The 20,068-nt window shown below is 40.7% G+C and overlaps 1 protein-coding gene across 4 annotated transcripts in view; it reads left to right on the top strand.

Moving 5' to 3' along the window:
* Positions 1–4,615: 4,615 nt before the first annotated feature.
* The window catches only part of ntrk3b (neurotrophic tyrosine kinase, receptor, type 3b), a 356,045-nt gene continuing 340,592 nt past the window's right edge, over positions 4,616–20,068 (top strand). For 2 of the 4 annotated variants that reach the window (XM_061765466.1, XM_061765465.1), the window contains exon 1: positions 4,618–5,440. In XM_061765466.1, coding sequence (XP_061621450.1) covers positions 5,178–5,440 — 263 coding nt within the window. In that variant the 5' untranslated portion in view covers positions 4,618–5,177. Of the gene's footprint in view, positions 5,441–20,068 lie in introns of all 4 variants that reach the window. The other 2 variants (XM_061765463.1, XM_061765464.1) reach the window with 2 other exon arrangements.

The following is a 20,068-nucleotide window of genomic DNA, read 5'->3' as shown; positions in this document are numbered from 1 at the left end:
AAACACAAGGTGAAAAGATTAGAGACATCCATTGATTGGTAACGCTTTAGCCGAATGACTATTAGGTTGCAGAGGATAAAAAACAATAATTGACGAATTAAATCTGTATAAAACATAAAATGGCATTTGTATTTCCACTGCAGCCAAGTCCTTGCTGCACTTTTGCATACATTCACAACTGCAAATATGTCTGTTAAGCTTTGTTATCTTGTTTTATTTTATCAAATTTTCTTACTCTATATTTCATGTCTTGAAACTTATTGGGTTATTCTGGGACCTTGGGTATCATATTTCATGCCATATCATGTGTAAATGTGTGTTGGTATGACAATAAAAGTCCTTGAATCCCTTGAATCCTTGAATTCAGTTTTAATTCTCTTTCACAATGCATTAACATGAAAAAAATCTGCATTATATCATTTCCAGCATTTCAATTAATAGTTTTTATCACATTCTATTCATAAATTTCATGTAACCTGAGGATTAAAAAAATAAAATAATAAATAAATAAATACATTTAGGCGGCACGGTGGAATGCAGAAGAGTTGGCTAAGAATTTCTTGGAGGTGAAAAGAGTATCAGATCGAGTGATAAGGCTGAAACTTGAAATTGAGGGTGTTTGTAATGTTTGCAATCACATTGTAATGTGATTAGTGGCTATGCCCCACAGGTAGGAAATGACCTAGAGGTGAAAGAGAAATTCTGGAAGGAGCTAGATGAAGTAGTTTTGAGCATCCCAGACAGAGAGAGAGTTGTAATTGGTGCAGATTGTAATGGACATGTTGGTGAAGGTAATAGGGGTGATGAAGAAGTGATGGGTAAGTACGGCATCCAGGAAAGGAACTTTGCAAAAAGGATGCAAATGGCTGTAGTGAACACTTTTTTTCCAGAAGAGGCAGGAACATAGGGTGACCTACAAGAGCAGAGGTAGAAGCACGCAGGTGGATTACATCTTGTGCAGACGATGTAATCTGAAGGAGGTTACCGACTGTAAGGTAGTGGTAGGGGAGAGTGTGGCTAGACAGCATAGGATGGTGGTGTGTAAGATGACTCTGGTGGTGGGGAGGAAGATTAGGAAGACAAAGGCAGAGAAGAGAACAATGTGGTGGAAGCTGAGACAGGACGAGTGTTGTGCAGCTTTTCGGGAAGAGGTGAGACAGGCTCTCGGTGGACGGGAGGAGCTTCCAGAAGACTGGACCACTGCAGCGAAGGTGATCAGAGAGGAAGGCAGGAGAGTACTTGATGTATCTTCTGGCAGGCAAGGAGAGAAGGAGACTTGGTGGTGGAACCTCACAGTACAGAAAATCATACAAGGAAAAAGGTTAGCTAAGAAGAAGTGGGAAACTGAGAGGACCGGGGAGAGGTGAAATTAATACATTGAGATGCGACATAGGGCAAAGGTAGCAGTGGCAAATTCCAAGCAAGAGGCATATGACATGTATGCCAGGTTGGACACTAAGATGGAGAAAAGGATTTATACAGGTTGGCCATACAGAGGGATAGAGATGGGAAGGATGTGCAGCAGGTTAGGGTGATTAAGGATAGAGATGGAAATATGTTAACTGGTGACAGCAGTGTGCTAGCTAGATGGAAAGACTACTTCGAGGAGTTGATGAATGAGGAAAATGAGAGAGAAGGGAGAGTAGAAGAGGCAAGTGTGGTGGACCAGGAAGTGGCAGTTATTAGGGGAAGTTAGAAACGCATTAAGGAGGATGAAAAATGGAAAGGCAGTTGGTCCTGATGACATTCCTGTGGAGGTATGGAAGCATCTAGGAGAGGTTGCTGTGGAGTTTTTGACCAGCTTGTTCAATAAAATTCTGCCTGATGCCTGAGGAATTGAGAAAAAGAGTGCTGGTGCCCATTTTAAAGAATAAGAGTGATGTGCAGAGCTGTGGGAACTATAGAGGAATAAAGTTGATGAGCCACACAATGAAGTTTTGGGAAAGAGTAGTGGAGGCTAGACTCAGGACAGAAGTTAGTATTTGTGAGCAACAGTATGGTTTCATGCCAAGAAAGAGTACCACAGATGCATTATTTGCCTTGAGGATGTTGATGAAAAGTACAGAGAAGGTCAGAAGGAGCTACATTGTGTCTTTGTAGATCTAGAGAAAGCCTATGACAGAGTACCCAGAGAGGAACTGTGGTACTGCATGCGGAAGTCTGGAGTGGCAGAGAAGTATGTTAGAATAATACAGGACATGTACGAGGGCAGCAGAACAGTAGTGAGGTGTGATGTAGGTGTGACAGACAAATTTAAGGTGGAGGTGGGACTGCATCAGGGATCACCCCTGAGCCCCTTCCTGTTTGCAGTGGTGATGGATAGGCTGACAGATGAGGTTAGACTGGAATCCCTGTGGATCATGATGTTTGCAGATGACATTGTGATCTGCAGTGAAAGCATGGAGCAGGTGGAGGAACAGTTAGAAAGATGGAGTCATGCACTGGAAAGCAGAGGAATGAAGATTAGCCCAAGTAAAACAGAATATATGTGCATGAATGAGAGGGGTGGTGGGGGGAGAGTGAGGCTACAGGGAGAAGAGATAGCAAGGGTGGAGGACTTTAAATACTTGGGGTCAACCGTCCAGAGCAATGGTGAGTGTGGTCAGGAAGTGAAGAAACGGGTCCAAGCAGGTTGGAACGGGTGGAGGAAGGTGCCAGGTGTGTTATGTGACAGAAGAATCTCTGCTCGGATGAAGGGCAAAGTTTATAAAACAGTGGTGAGGCCAGCCATGATGTACGGATTAGAGACAGTGCTACTGAAGAGACAACAGGAAGCAGAGCTGGAGGTGGCGGAAATGAAGATGTTGAGGTTCGCTCTTGGAGTGACCGGATTGGATAAAATTAGAAATGAGCTCATCAGAGGGACACCCAAGGTTAGATGTTTTGGAGACAAAGTTAGAGAGAGCAGACTTCGATAGTTTGGACACATCCAGAGGACAAATAGTGAGTATATTGGTAGAAGGATGATGAGGATGGACCTGCCAGGCGAGAGAGCTAGAGGAAGACCAAAGAGAAGGTTGATGGATGTCGTGAGGGAAGACATGAGGGCAGTTGGTGTTCGAGAGGAGGGTGCAGGAGATAGGCTGACATGGAAAAGGATGATGCGGTGTGGCGACCCCTAAAGGGACAAGCCGAAAGGAAAAGAAGAAGAATACTGTGAGAGCTCTGTGACAAATTTGTTGGATCTCTGTGTGTTAAAAAAAAAATAAAAAAATGCGCCAATTCATTTTCTTTTTAACACACATTTTAGGCTTTGAAAGTATTATACATAAATGAATGCAAGGGTACTGTATGCTGCCTGTGACCTTGGTGTGGGCGAAAAGTAAAAATAAAATAATTAAGTCAACAATCAAGTCAAACATGCAGAGTGGATACTTGGCTCAGCTCATCCTCTCTCTTCCAACTGTCATTTTTTCATCGTTTTATCGGCTGAATTTTTATTAGCCGCCAAGTGGAAGGCGGAAAATAAAAGACGCCACCGTGCTTAAGCAGCGTTACAGTGCGAAGACAATGGCGTCGCTGTGTAATGGTGTCTAATCTGATGCCAGCCTTTGATCAGAATCTGGTTCCCATCACGCTACCGTCTCAATCTCGCATCGTAAACCTCAGTTTAACCACATGCACACAACCAGTGATCAGTTTTATTATTAATTACAGCAGAAACTCTAAGATCGTTGTTTGTTGTTAGCATTGTTTTTAGCATTAGCATCCAGAGGCACCAATGCCTGGAAATGTCATTTTGGAGTGTACAAATAAGTTATGGGTCTTCTCCACAGTTTAATGCAACTAGTTTTTAGAGCCACCAGCGATGACAATAGACAGTATTTGGGCTTCGTTCATGTTTACATGTATCATATCATATTTGTATAAATAAATGATATACATGCAACTTCTCATAGACAAATAATATTATGAATCTTCCCCCAAGTCTAAGCCAAATTTGTTTTATTGTTGCCTTGACTCTTCACCAGAAGAGGAATTGTGAAGGAAACATGTTGCTTAGGTAGCATTGTTTATACTAGCAGGAGTATTCCACCAATGACGAACACATCATCTTCGACTGTACAAATCATATTATGAGTCTCAGTCACAGTTTAAGGCAAAATGCTTTTTAGCAATGTTTTAGCATTAGCATTATAAATCAGAGTCCACCAATGACAGACAGAACTTCTAGTTGACAAATTATATCTTGGTTATAATATTTTATTTAAAAAAATATTATTATTATTATTATAAAAAAATATATATCTTTGTTATAATACTTTGTTGGAAATGCATCGCTTTCTTTTTAGCATTTTATAAGCATTAGCATTACCAATAGCTGAAAGGATTAGCATTCTGATTCCACCAATGGCTAGATCGTCTTATTCTACTTGTACTGTTCCCATCATATTATGAAGGATGTGGCTTTGAGTTTTGGCTATAAAAACAAAGAAAAAAAGAGATGTTTTACTTTATCGTTAGTATTGTTGTAACATTAGTATTCATGTCTGTGTCTGAATTTATGTCGCATTGTTTTTTAACAAAACACTGCTTTTCATACTATTTCATTGTGTAGAAAATGTAGCTGTAATGAATAATTGAATAATCTTATGTTCATGATGCCTTGTTTGGTGCGCCTTATAAATACGCGTGTGTGTGTGTGTGTGTGTGTGTGTGTGTGTGTCTGTGTGTCCGAGAGTGTGTTTGTGCGCGTGCGCTGTAATCACACTTGACTGCATGCAGCTTCTGCAGGTGTCAGTACGACAGCAGCCGGTGGGAGGGACTCTGACGCCCCCAACTTCTCATTCGATGCCTCCCCCCACCCCGCTCCTCGCTCTCATCCCTCCATCTAGTCAGTCCTGCTTCAGCATCGCGGTAAGGAGGAGAGCGCAGCATCTGAGAGTCTGGCGAGGGGAGCCACCATGCACGTTTGCCTGGAGATTTCTTCCACTTGATTACCGTGTTTTTTTTTTTATTTTGATTTGCATTCCCCCCCTTCTGTCTTTGTGTGTGTGTTTGTGTGAATTTGTGTGTGTGTGTGTGTTGTGTGTGTGTGTATAGATATATATTTTTATGTGAGGAGGCAAGGACACACCACACAGAGCATCCTCTGTTCTCTTAAGGAAGGGCACCCAGACCTCCTCTTCCTCCTCCTCTTCTTATTCTTCTTCTGTTGCCCATCTTTCCTTGGAGACATGGATCTATGCTTGGACCCGTTACGGATTTGCCAGGGCTGGCGGCTTTTCTCCGTCCTCCTGCTCCTCAGCCTCCTCTTTCGGGACCACCTGAGTTCCATGCTGGACTGCCCGCCGACGTGCAGCTGCTCGCCCACCGATATCTATTGCAATAAGTCGGACAGCGGCCGCTTCTTTCCGCTGCTGGCGGTGCAGGATGGAGCCGGAGCCAACGGCAGTGGAGCCGTGGACATAGCTGATTTGTTCAAAAACATCACGTCCATGTGAGTAGACATCGGTGTGTGTGAGACACGCACCACCTCACTTTACATTTTTTTTTTTTTTTGCATGAGTACGTACGTGCATGGGGGGTGGGGGGGTGTGCATCCCCAAAGTTGCACCCCCGCAGGCCTCTTCATCAGCATCCTCCTCATCCTCTTTTTTTATGAGGAGGAGGTGGATGTTGCTTCCGCGTCCAACTACTCCGACAGATTGCGCCAAATGGAACAGAAATAAATGGCGCAGTGAGGTCAACCAGTTACATATCACTACCCTCCACCTCTCTCCTTAGGGGCCCCCCTATGAACTTGAGACAGATGTGTATGTGTGTTACAAAGGTGCAGAAATAACAGTTGTAGTGCAATGTCGTGTGGAAGCTGTGTGCAAATGTGCTGGATGCGGCTTTTTGTTGTTGATCAAAGCATCTCTTATGAGTCTTCAAAAACATCCTCCGCAGCAGAGCTTTTCTTCTTGGAAAGTCAAGTACAACACATTTTGTGAGGGTTAACACTTGGTGTGTTGGTGCTGGATGCATCTTTTTTTGTTTAAGATGAAGCCACACACAACCCCCCCCCCCCCCCCCCCCCCCCCCCCCACACACACACACCTACACAAGCTTTCTTGTACATAATTCATGAAGGCCAAAATATAAACTTTCGTTCTTGAGAAGTTCATTAGAATGCACTGTGTGGTTGTTGTGCTGGTTGCAGTATGTATGTCTTCATACATCATTTTGTGTTACTCATTGGTTGTGGTGTTAGGTCGTCCATGGAAACAATGCACAAATGTACTGGACATAGCTTTAAGCTCGAAGCTATCTCTCACAAATCGGTCAAAATTAGAGCTTTCCTTCTTTTAAAAGTTCAGGAAATGCAATTAGTGTTGCTTAACACCTGTGATGTTGTGTTGTGCATGGAAGCTGTGCGCAAATGTGCGTTTTTTGATGACCAAAGCATCACTTCAAGTACATTCTCCATGGCAGTTTAGAATGGAGCATCTTGTGTGGCTCCACAGTTGTTATAAAGTGCAAAGTAACACTTGCAATATTGTGTTGTGTGTGGAAGCAACCAGCTGCATCGTTTTCTATTTAAGATCAAAGTCATCTCTGTTCTGAGCTTCCAAGAAAATCCATTTTGTGGGGTGTGCTGGATGCAGCTTTTCTGGTGTTGAAGTTTAAGGCCATTCCTCACAAACCTTCAGGTAAATCCTCCATGGCAGTGCAGAGAACAATCCATTATGTGTGGCTCAACGCTTGTGGAGATGTCGTGCTATAAGCATAGCCTTCCCTTAAGAGCTTTCATCTACATCCCCTACAGCAGTGAAGAAAAAAATCATTTTTTGTGGCCCCAGACTTGTGATAAAGGTGCAAAATAACATTTGTAGTGTTGTGTCATGCCAGATGCAGTGTGCAAACTTGCTAGATGCAGCATTTTGCATTCAAAATGGAAGCCATTCCTGTCAAAATCGGAGCTTTCTTTCTAGAAAAGTCCAGAAAATGCATGCCGGATGCAGCTTTTTTGTGTTTAGGTTTAAGCCCATCCCTCAAGTACATACTTTATGGCAAACCAGAGAAAACAGCATTATGTGGTTCCATACTTGTGGTGTTGTGTCATGCATGGACACTGTGCGCAAATGTGCCGGATGAAGCTTTTTGTGTTGAAGAGCAAAGCCACCGTCAAAAGCCTTCCAGTATGTCATCTATGGCAGTCTAAATCAGAGCTTTCCTTCTAGAAAAGACCAGAAAAATATGTTTTGTGTAACTGAACTCTTGTTGTGTTGTCGTGCTGAATGCAACATTTTTTTGTGGCATTGTCATGCTCAATGCATTTTTTGTGTCTTAAAGAGTAAAGCAATTCCTCACAGGCCTTCAAGTACATCCTCCACTGCAGTGCAGAAATTCTTTTTCAGTTTTAAGCTCTAAGCTATCCTTTCCTTTTTGAAAAGTCCATAGAAATGCATTTTGAGTGGCTCCACACTTGCGGTGTTGTGGTGTGCGTGGAATCAGTGCTCTAATGTCCTGGAGGCTGCCTCATTTGCATATGAAGTCGCTCCGGAAGAAATTCCCACGCATATAACCAACCCCTCCACTCTCCCTGTCTCTCTTCTTCGCCTTACATCACTTTTGGGTTCCTATTTAACCTTTTATTCAACAACTCATTTGCTGTGCGCCACTAGAGGGTACCCTGTAACCGCATCCTCTTCCTCATCCTCCCGCCCTCTCCATCGTTCCTAACAGCATTAAAAGGCAAAGAAGAGAATGGCGAGGAGATGAAGGCAGCGGCACCCTCGGTGATTACCGTGACCCTCGTGCAGCGTGTCATGATTTATTCATGGCGTAACTTGTTGCCGTCATTTATCTCCCCTCTTGTCCACCCCGGTTCGGATGGGCTACTGGCTCGCTTGGTTTTCTCTTAAAAAAGAGCAAGTTTAAAGGCAAAAGTCGTGGTCTCTTTAGCATTTTTTCCTGCCTTTTTTTATAAAGAGCTCCTAATCCAATTGACCTGCAAGACTAACGGCGCCTTTCGTGGCTCCACTCCAGCAGCCGTCTTGTTTTTCTGCTATCCTGCAGCAAAAGGCTGACTAACACATGTACTGGCGTCTTTTAAATATGGCTGATCATTTCTGATAGTTTACTTTAAATATAAAGTGATGCAGATGATTGAAAAATGTGCAATAAATACGGATTTGGAATTGATTTCATGCATCTAGTAGTGAATAAAAGTTGTAAAACCAGCATAGAGCGCGATTGATTCAGGCCCAACTAGCCGGCTGCCGAAACAAGCTGAAATTTTAAGTGGAAGAGCGCAAGTTTGGTGCAAAAGTTCAGTTGGTGGTACATATTGCATTAGAGCATTGTCGCTAGGCCTATTTAAAAAAAAAAAAAACAAAAAAAAAGACATCTTGCTTGAGCTTCCAAACACCGCTTTGTTCAAGTCTGTATTATAGCTTATATTGCTATCATATACCGTTGCCCTCTCACATAAACACAACAGTACCCCAAAATTAGGTTCAATCGCTAATTTAATATGCTTAAAAATCTCAAATTTATTAGGGTGTCACCATTACAATGGCAAAAAAATGGCGGTGAACGTCAGATATTCTCATCACAAGCTTCACTCAAGCCAAGCTATCATATACTGTTGCACTTGCACTCTCAAATGAACACAACAGCTATGGCACCTGAAAATTATTTTCAATCGGTAATTTAAAATCACAAATTTATTAGGGTGTCATGCATTGAAATGGCAAAAACACGGTGGCGGGCACCAGAGGTCCTCATCACAAGCCTTGTCAAGGCAACCAATCGTATATCGTCTGACTGGAAGCTCATTATCATTCATATTTAGTTGGGGTCATCTTTAATTGACATCTGAAAGAAATGACGACATGGAGCGTGGAACGTTTCATTCCTCGAAATATTTGTCCTTCCTTGCTCTTCACTCCTCTGTTGTTCTCCTCGACTCCCCTATGGGATCTTTGACCGGAGGAGCTAACATGAGCAAGGATCGAGGACCGAGGAAGTTGCAAATAAAAAAGTAAAATTTAGCCTTAATCTTGAAACGTAACAGTTTTCATTAGTTGGCGATGAATTCAGGCCCAACTAGTGTGCTGCTTAAACGGGCTGAAATTGCAACAGAAAGTAAACGGGGAAAGAGCAAGGAAAAAATCCAGTAGCGTATTTACCCATGATGCAGACTGGAAAATGAATGGAGTTAGTTTCCCCAGGCTGAAGAAATTAGCATTAGTGGAACAATGTTGTAACCTTGTGAGCAGCTGTTTTGATCTGTTGGATGGACTGACTGATGTTGAAATGCTAATATCAATCTGTTGAATTTGTGAAGATGGTTAGCTTCAAATCTCAGGTTTTGCTGGACTATATTTCCACTTGGTTGTTTCATTTACCCCAGTACAAATTGAAATAATCCACTCCATTGTAATATGCCATTTTAAAGTAAGAGTTTAGAAATATTAGACTTTACACCGATTTTATCGGGCTTTGTCGGTATCGGCCGATATTTAGCATTTAATGCCGATCGGCTTTAATGTCATAATTCGCCGATCCGATCAATGACATCATTGATCGGCTCCGCAAAAGACATTTACTCCACGTCACCATTCTGCACAGTATATTTGAATCCAAAAGCTAGTTTATTTTTAGCCTTGTCGCGCGTCTTTTGACGTAATATTGGGAATCCCTGACGGCCAATAAAGTTACTTAAAAAAAACTATTTAAAAAAACATGTTGGCGGTGTGGAAGAAACAACACATCTGAGACAGACAACACGTAATGCCAGGATCAGACTACAAGACAAATTTGCTCTTTCACGATTGCACTATGTCAGACTACTGAAATGAAATCTTGTATTCTGATACCACCGCATCCCGTTTTTTACGATCATTGGACTTTATCTTGTCAACTCAAATGCGACGGGATACACTCGTTACCGTGGCGACGACAACAAGAGTGGAGCGCGCCGACTTTGTATTATAAGGACAAAATGGGGAAAAACGTGTGTTGGTGGTCACCGGTGCTCAGGACAGGAGAGGACGTTCGTTTAAGGCTTGCTTGAGGTATGTTCCCGTACTTTGAATACGATACGACTCGCAACAAAACGTTATGTAGCCTAGCAAACTATTGGTACCACGAACGGTTGGACGTAAACATGCCGCCGTTCTGTCGAATCATGCTCTAAGGTTTTGTTGTGGGTGAAGTAATTTAATTACAAATAAAGTAATTTTATTACAGTAAGTTCGCACCCATTATTTCTGTCATGTAATGTTGGTTTGACCTGACTGATTACAATACACAATCTGACGAGCGCAGTGATTTCCGACCTTTATGGAGCCAAGGAACATATTTTGCAATTGAAAAATCTCATGGAACACTAACAAACAAAAATGTCCCAAAAAGTGGATACATTAATTACTGTATGTACTTCCTGCCATCTAATAGAAGACCATTTATCATTTGTTCTGTCTGTCTCTATGACTCACTGGCATAAATAGATGAACAAAGATACATTATTTATTGTAAATATAATTTTTTTGAGCAATTAATTACACAAGTATATAGAGTAAATGAACAGGTCATTTAAATAGACACATTCCTCCATCTTGTGATCGGATCGGTGATCGGTTATTGTTTTTTTCAACTCGTTGATCAGTGATCGGCCACAAAAATCATGATCGTGTGAAGCCTAATAAATATCTGTCAAAACTGAAGCAGGTCTTATCTTTAGCAAAAGTGGCCGGAATGTGAAAGTGAGTTGTGTCGTTGCTAATGCTCTCTTAATCATAAAATGCAATAACATACTGTATGGTGACACCGGAGTCTTGCTGCTTTGAATGGGAGTCCGTTTGCTTCTTGACATATAAAGACCTATCTGCTCCTTGGTCTGGAATAAGTGTTGCAAAAGAGCGGATGATGAAGCTGAATGGATCCTTTGAAGTGTTTTGCAACTTTAGGCATCATTTGCCCACTTATTTGCGTTTGAATTGTCCAAATTGGACAACATTGATGAAAATTAGGCTTCTTTATTTGCATATCTGTCATCTGAAATTCACCATTAATTCAATATATAGTTGACCAAGGACATTTCTTCAAGTGTGCGTCGCTTATTTAAACCAAGCAACCAGCCAGAAAAAAGCGGCACGGCTGCCATCAGTATGCGCCCGAGGTACAACTCGTCCTCGATCCTCTCTGCGAAGATGGCACCGTTTTTCCCAACAGGCTGCCTAAAAGAAAAAGCGGCGAGTCCAGATAATACAGTATTTTGTTCTTCGTTGGGCGGCAGGAGGCATGGGCCCTTTTTGAAGTGGAGGAGATAAGGCCTGGCTGTCGCACTTGAAGATAAAGAAACACAATTTTCAGTCAGAAGCTGACATGTCTGACAGGTTACGGTTAAGTGTTGTTTGTTTGCACATTTATATTAACGCCTCCAACTCTGATGTTGGGGTAGGGGGGGATTATTTTCAATGTTCCGTAGGCGCTTTAACAATGTGGCTCATATCTTCATCCCAGGTAAAAAATATAAATAATATACAGTACACCGCATATGGCTAAAAAAAAAATAATAATAAAAAAAATTGCCCATGGTCCTGGTTTCACTTAATGACATGAAATCCAAAATCCATCTCTATCATGAGCAGAGGCGCAAAAAAGTTTTCATTTTCAGGAAATAGCTGGTCATTTTCAGTGGTCGTTTGGCAGAAAAATGCTCACCTCCTCTGAGGCTATTGATTTGATGAGAATAAAATTGCAATTATTTATAGTAGATAGATTGGCAACACTGAATTTTGAAGCTTTTGAGGTTTCGTTCAAGCATGTTGGTGGAAGATGACTGGTGTTTTTGGCCTAATTTTGGGGGTGCTGAAGCACCGCTAAAATGAATACCAGCACCCCGTAAAATTTGAGGAATCAAAACAAATGTTTAGAAACGGTCCTTTTCAAACAACCTAGAAAAGTGTAAAACCAAACATTAATTGGTTGGAACATTCAGTATTTTAACAACAGATAACACCTCTCCTCGACTAGACTCTCAGCACTATACTTGTTCAGAGCAATAGCTGCCATCCAGTGATATGGTGTAAGTACCTGCCTTAAACCAGGATATGTGAAACATTTCTTAACTTAAGCCACTCAGTACCTACAGACATTTGTCATTACCACTTCTCATTTTTGCTTTGAAAATGTGTTAAAATGTACTAAACAGTTAAATTTATCTTGCCTGGCTGGGAGCTCAGCACCCCTAAATTTCTGATCCTAGACTCGCCCCTGCCGCTAGTGCATCTGACTACTTTTCCTTGATTATTTATTGGCAAAATGAACGGTTAATTAGTTGTTGCCCCAGCTTGGCTAGCCTGGGGTGTAACTTCAGGAGCCATGTAGAGGCACAAAATAGTCTTAAAAACCCATGCCGTTAAACAGACAGGAAGTCGACCATTTATTGTTGAAGCAGCCATTTTCAGACGATAGTTGGCCATTTTCCGGAATCGTGTGATCGTACAATCGCGGACTCCCTCTACGGCGTTAGTCTGATCAGTGTCGAATTTGTGTTAGCTGTAGTAGACAGAAGGTTGATGCTCAATTTGTCCAATTGTATCGATGGAACATGGTGGCTCGGGATGAGTGTTTGACGAAACTCCCATGATCAATAATGTGTAAAAATTGATTTATTTGTTTATTGCAATATTTTGGCTATTCCCTGTACAAACTTAGTGTGAATCAGCCACGTCTCTTATGAGTAGATACACAAAAAGTCTCAAGAACCCATTCTGTAAAACAGACAGGAAGTCAGCCATTTAAGTCAAATCTGCCATTTTCAGCTGACTGATGGCCATTTTCCTGTATTGTGTGATCGTACGATTGTCGACTCCTCCTAGTGTATTGATTTGATTGGTGTCAAATTAAATTTGGGTATAATCGGCAGAAGAGTGACAGTAAATTTTGAAGCTTTGGAGGTTTTGTTATCCTGGTTAAATTTTTTGTATTTGCCCTTGACACCAGTTGCACCAAGACACCCGGAATTGTCCATCATAACATCATGTACAAAGGTCAAGGACCAATACACAAACTTGAACAGGAATGTCAGTCATTTTAGTCTGAAGCAGTCATTCTGGAGTGAAATCCAGGGTTGTCCTTTGACGAATTCCTCCTGAGGAATTCAGCCAAATGAGCATGTATCCTATACAGATGGGCGATGCTAAATTGTGAAGCATTTTTGCCTCTGCCATCTAATGTGGACGCAGCATGGCATTCAATTTTGATCAGTTTGAGCATTCAGCATGAAAATCCGGGTGCGAGGGCCCGTTCATTGCTCTAACCTTTTGAGGTCCCGGTGGAGACGACCTGTCTACTCTAGTGTTTGATGAAGACCAATTTACGGATGTATCTTCCTCATCATCGTCACCATTTTGTTGTCACGCCGCTCTGCTGATGCACTAAACTCGTTTAAAGAGCTCACATCAATTTGCTTTATACCCAGTTGGAAACACAGCCATAAAAAGAAGAAAAATACAGTAATATCACGCAACGTTCCATAATAACAGCTCTGGGATTTATCTGTAGTCACACACATCATTACCATTACATCATCACGTGTGCTACTTGCAAATGTATAAAGCCAAATAGTCCTGCAGAGGTTTGTTTTATATTCTTTTGAAGATAACAATGGGATCACAAATTACTATTTACAGACGATGACGAGGTTTTAGCGGTGTTTAATGCGTCCCTACCACGTCAGGGAAGACAAAGCTGCACTTTATGTGGATTATTAGTGTCTTTCAACTCCGCTATCTGTATCTTTTATTTTTTATTTTTTGCTGTTGCAGTTTGAACACAAACCTGTTTTTCTCATTCCGAGACACTGATCAATAATTGTTTCTTAGCGACTAATGAAAGAAAACATGTCAGAGTTCTACTTTATATAAATCATGAGGAAAAACTAATTTCCCCGAACCAAGACCATATTTCTGTCAAAGCAACATTTAAAGAGAATGGCAAGTCACAGAGCAACTGACAGATTGCCCCTCCACCCTACCCCCGCCCCAGGCCTCCCAGAAACAAAAGAAGAGACTAATTCTCAGGAATAAAATCTGAATATTTGAGAAAAATATGAATACAATCTGAAAATGTAAACTGAAAAACAACAAAAATTGAAGCATTTTCTCTCATTGCAAAAGAGGACCACTGGTCACGGCACAGCAGAAGTTCAAATGCCGATTGACACCCAAATCTAAAAAAAATGGGATGCATCTATGAAAAACATTTTAATAGAATCAGATTTTTTTTTAATCAAACTGTGAGCATCGCCTCTCACTGCAATATAGGACCTCTGGTCACGTAACCATAGACAATATACCTATTAAAAAATAAATTAATATTTTAAACAATAGTGCCTTTAAGAGAAACGCCAATCATGGCACAATAGAAGAATGCTTGCTGACTGAGGTGATAAAATTCTAGACACTTGGATCCCAAAAAGTGACATTGTCGGAGGCAAAGAGGAAGTCCTGTTACCTAACCATAGACCCCCCCCCCCCAAAAAAAAAAAATCAGAAAATTCTGGGAAAAAAAGTAAATTCATGTGAAAAGATAAGAAATAAATCAGAGAAAAATGAGATAAAATATGAAGAATTAATGTAATCTGAAATAAATCTAAAAATGAAATTGAAAAAAAATAAAATCTGAGCATTGATTGTCACTGCAAATCCGAACTATTGGTGCCAATAGTGCTGTGACCCAAGTCACAGCACAATGGAAGAACAGATGCTGACCAAGATGATGACATCATTGGTTCTTTGTTTTGGCTCCCAAAAGTGAATTTGTCTCGGAAAAATACTTACTCTAATTATAAAATCTTGGATCAGGACCAGACACAATCACAAACACATTTAAATTGAGCGCTCTTGGGCTATGCTCCAAATATCTTCAGAAAACAAAGGTTTGTGCCAGAATAAGTCTGAAGAATGATAAATTGGTCGAGGATCACAATACGCTTAATTAACTCGTCAGAAAGCGTGCAAGTGGAGATTTAAGTGCTATTTAATATAGTAATGTATTTAGAGGGCCTGAGTCTATTACAGACCCACGGAATCATCGACAGGCTTCCTCCTCCCCGCCTGGCTGCAGCTCAGATGGTGCTCGTGCTGAGATATGATCATTATCATAGTGAATATGACGTTTGTCACATTTACACAGCGCACTATTTGTTATGCTGTACCTCGTACCAGTGGTTGTGTTGAACATTTGAGCAATCTCTTTGAGATGCACAAGATCTATGATGATCAGTTGTGATTTGGTAGAGAGTGGACATTTTTGTACCTGGTTATTAGAGATTTTTATTCTTGTGATACTTCATTTTGCATGGGAAACAAGACAACATAAAAACGGTTCTTAGTAGTGGTAGGGACCAAAAAGGTGTTGTTGTTTTTTTCCAGTTAGTAAACGCAAGCTGTGCTACTGTAAACTTGTGCTCGGATGTGCGTCATGTTTGACATGTTAACTGATCAATGACTGCTGGAAGACTTGAACTGAGCAATCTAGCTAATGAAATCCAAGATGCTTTTTTTGGATCCACCAAAAGTGGACTTGTCTGGGGAAAAGAGGACAATCTGGTAACCATATGTGTAATGATTGGTATATTGACAGACCCAGTGACTACTGGAAGACTGTTTGGAACTGAGCAATCTAGACGATGAAATCCTTGATGCTTTGTTTAGATTTCTCAAAAGTGGACTTGACTGGGGGAAAGATGACATCTGGTCATCAAATGTCTGTAATGATTGGCATGCTGGCTGACCAATGACCGATGTAAGAATGTGGAATTGAGCCATCAAAGGTGGCGCCTGGAATAAATGACCCATAGCTCGGTCTATGATTGCATGACCAGTGACTGTCAATGACTGTATACAGTTTTCAAATCAAAATGTCGTGCCAAAAGGTGGAAAACAAAGAAACACAAGTGGGTGTGTTTTGGAAGAATATCTGCCGATGGAAGTGATGGAATCACAAGGACACCAAAAATCTGTCAAAAAAAAAGACCAACATAAAAAAATGAAGGGAAAAGGGGGAAGAAATCTGAAAAAAAATATCTGTTAAATAATATGGAAACCCCAAAATAAAATGTGGATAATCTGAAAGAAAACTGTCCATCCATCCATTTTCTACACCGTTTATCCTAACCAGGGTCGCGGGTATGCTGGAGCCTATCCCAGCTAACTGCGGGCAGGAGGCGTGATACACCCTGAACTGGTTGCCCACCAATCGCAGGGCACATATAGACAAACAACCATTCGCAGTCACTTTCATACCTACGGACAATTTAGAGTCTTCCATTAACCTACTGTGCGTGTTTTTGGGATGTGGGAGGAAACCGGAGTACCCGGAGAAAACCGACGCAGGCACGGGGAGAACACGCAAACTCTAACACGCGAGGCCGGATTTGAACCTGGGTCCTCAGAACTGTGAGGCAGTTGTGCTAACCAGCGTGCCGCCCAAAGAAAAATGTAAAAAAGGTGACAAATATTTTAAAACAACTACAAATCTTGAAATGTGGAAAATAAAATTTAAAGTAATCTGGGGAAAAGAAATCTGAAAAGAGGGCGTCCGGTCAAGTAACCATATACCCCGCACCCCCAAAAACGAAATCAAGAAATATTGAATATATCTGGTTGAAAAATGGAAAAGTAACATGAAAGAAAATCTGAAAGATTATCCATCCATCCATCCATTTTCTGAGCCGCTTCTCCTCACCCTGAAAGATTAAATAAAAAAAATAAAAATAGTATTAAAAACCTGAAATGAAATCAAGAAAATCCGAAAGTCATATATTTTTTAAGTATTACCTATTTTTGATTTTGTGTTTGTTAATATTTAAATGTGGGAAAAAATCTGAATGGAGGACCTCTGGCCAAAAAAAAAAAAAAGTAAAAAAAAATCTGAGTCATCTGAAAAAATGATAGCATTATAAAAATGTTGCCTTTAAATGGAAACCAGAGTCACAACGTAACGGAAGAATAAATGCTGGCTGATGTAAGGCGATTTCTTTGGATCACAAAAACCATCTGGTCACCTCCTCTGTATAAAAATGTCTTCTCGTTTGGGTTTATGAGGTCTTGTGAGGGAGTTGCAGTGATATTGATGAGAAGTAGCAGGACACCAGATGAAACAATGCCTCAACCTCGCCGCCTGGACCTTAAAAATAGGTTCCAGTCTTTAATGTAGGATTTTTGATGGCTGCCATCTTGGATTAATATCACATTGGGCTTTATCAATTAATCATGGACCTGAGATGAAGCCGCTCGCTAATGGAGTTGGCTTCATGCAGCCCTCAAAACTGGGTTTGGGGTCACAAATATTGTGATCTGACCAAGCTATAGCATGGGTGGGTAAACGTTTATGCTCATTGGCCACATTTGATTTTTAAAACGGACAAATGGGCCAGGCCTAGGTAGGTGAGGTAAAAAACTAAAAGTTACAATTATAGATAAAATAAAATCACACTAAATGCATTCTTATTTTAAAATGTATTTAAAATCAAACTATTATTAACCGAATATTGGAAAAATAGTACAAAAATTTAAAAGATATATGCACATTTTATATTATTACACACTTTTAAAATAAGAAAATGTAAAAATATAAAAATTATTATTGTTTTGTATTATTGTTGTATTTAGAATAAATAAATTAAAGTATTTACTAAAATAAATGATAAATGCTCAGTGGGCCAGATTATAGAAAGGAGGGTTGCCTGTCGCGCGCCATACTTTGCCCACTCCAACCCTATATGCGCCGCCTCACCGTCCCGTCCCCCGCCCTCCTGCCTTTCTGCCTCCATATTCGTCGGCTCACCCCGGGCGCTGCAAGCGCATCATCAAGTTTGCATGAACCTGTCTTGCTGGAAAAGTGGGTCAAAGCTCGCCAGCTGAGAATTAGGAGGAGCGAACGCCTTCATTGAGATGCTGGGTGTGCGTCAACCACTGCCAGAATCTCGGCCCGTGTGAGCAACCCAGCTTCTTCCACACCCCAACCCCCAACAACACCGCCTCCATCACCGGTGCATCACCGGTGCGTTTTGTTGAACGTTTGTAAGACTGAGAAATGCTGGCAGCACACAACCCTGCCCTTATGTGTCGCAAGCTTTATAGATTACAACTCTCAGTGGAAATTGGCCACATCATCACCGCATCGCGTCATGAGTCTCACTACCCAGCAGAGGCGAGTGTAGGTACTTTGGGTGTACTGAGCCTATGACCTAATTTTGGATACTACCCTTCTGAAATTTTATTGAATTTTTTAGACCTGGAAAAGACCATTTGGTGACGACCCATAATAGGGCTTGCCTCGCCACTGATAATAATAATAAGAACAATAATGACTACAGGTCAAACTTTGCTGATATCTTGTTTTTTTGGGGAAACGGGATGCAATTACCGTAATTTCTCGCATATAATACGCACCCCCAAAGTTGACCTCAAAATTATGGAAAACCCTTCTACCTATGTATAATGCATTTTTACAACACATGATTTTGCTTCTACCTATATGATCAAAACATGAAGTATTATCTGTATTTTGTTAGTTTTTTTTCAACGAATTATTCAGAAGTTAGTACATTATTTGAACACGTAATCCTTTTTAAAAAATGTTTTAATTGAACCAAAAGCAATTTAGCAACACCTGGGGGAAACCTGTGCAGGTGCTTTGAGTTTAGTAGATGATTAGTGTGAGACGCTCAGTTTAAAACATTCATGGCCTGCAAAATTTGGGCTGATTTCTTCACAGTATTCAAATTATTTGAATTCCTGATTTTGTGGGTTTTATGAGCTGGAAGCCCAAATTATGTAAAAATAAACTAATAAGTACTTGAAATTGTTTAAATTGTGGGCCCTGAATCTATAATCTATAAAAGTTTAACTTTTTTAATGGAATTATGGAACTAAATAAAAATTTCCATGATATTCCAATTTTTTGGAAAGGCTCTATATATATATATATATATATATAGAGAGAGAGAGAGAGAGAGAGAGAGAGAGAGAGAGAGAGAGAGAGAGAGAGAGAGAGAGAGAGAGAGAGAGAGAGAGAGAGAGAGAGAGAGTATCATATTGATAGTGTGGTGGTTCACATTAACTACTACATAGCTTACTTTCACATAGTTGGCATGGGAAATTGGAGTGTACAGAATGGAGTTCTGACATTTAAAAAGTTCTGTCAGTTGTGGAGACCACTCAAATTATTGCAAACCTACTGCATATTTATTGTGCAGAAATTCACATAGCTGACTTATATAGTTGACGTGGGAAACGAGCGTTCATTTGTAACGTATAGCGCTAACAAGACTTGTTAGGGCAACGCGGAGGCCAAACAGGATCGGACAGCAGCACTCCCTCCCGAAAAGGGGATGAAAGGATGCCACAGCGGGCGGGAGGATAATTGCGGATGCCTCGTCCCACTTCACCCTCCCTCCACCGCAGTGTTGACTGTCAAATTTAAACTGAATGGTTTTTTTCCAGAGGCATGAATTGATCATGAGTGTTTGCCAGCCAAACATCAGAGTGCATATTAGCTCAAACGTGTCGCAATTGTTTGCACAGATGAGGAAACTGGCAATGCTCTTATCTTGCTAATGTGGAGCCACAAAGATGACACCATTTCATTCGGTGCTACCTCTCCAATTTGGTTATATATTTATCACTGGTTCTTTGTTTGTTTGTGAGTAAACAACCGAGAGATTCATAGATTTGTTTCATGATGAGTCAGTGTTTTATTTTATTTTATTTTTTTTGATGGATCATCCAACTGCATATTGCTGGAAATGCACACATTGATGACGTTATTATTAATGTTGTCTGAAAAATCATTATAATGTACAATTCCAACTCCATTTTTCATTAAAGATTCCCAAATTTGGCTTAGAAGCCACCCTTAGCGTTTTTGAGAAAAAATCAGTCTCCGAACCCAGTATCTTGTAGGATCATATTCAGAATGTTTTTTGAAAGGGTGGGTGGGTATAATTTAAGGGGAAAATTAAAGTTAAAGTCCAAGTTTTCATGTACTACGTTGAAACTTTTTGTGTTTCCATTTGTGGTGTGAAAATTTGGAACAGATGTCAACAACCAGTTCAAACAGA

The sequence above is a fragment of the Phyllopteryx taeniolatus genome, chromosome 2, assembly GCF_024500385.1.
Source record: "Phyllopteryx taeniolatus isolate TA_2022b chromosome 2, UOR_Ptae_1.2, whole genome shotgun sequence".
In the NCBI taxonomy this organism is placed as follows: domain Eukaryota; kingdom Metazoa; phylum Chordata; class Actinopteri; order Syngnathiformes; family Syngnathidae; genus Phyllopteryx; species Phyllopteryx taeniolatus.
This window is presented reverse-complemented; position numbering and strand designations above follow the sequence as displayed.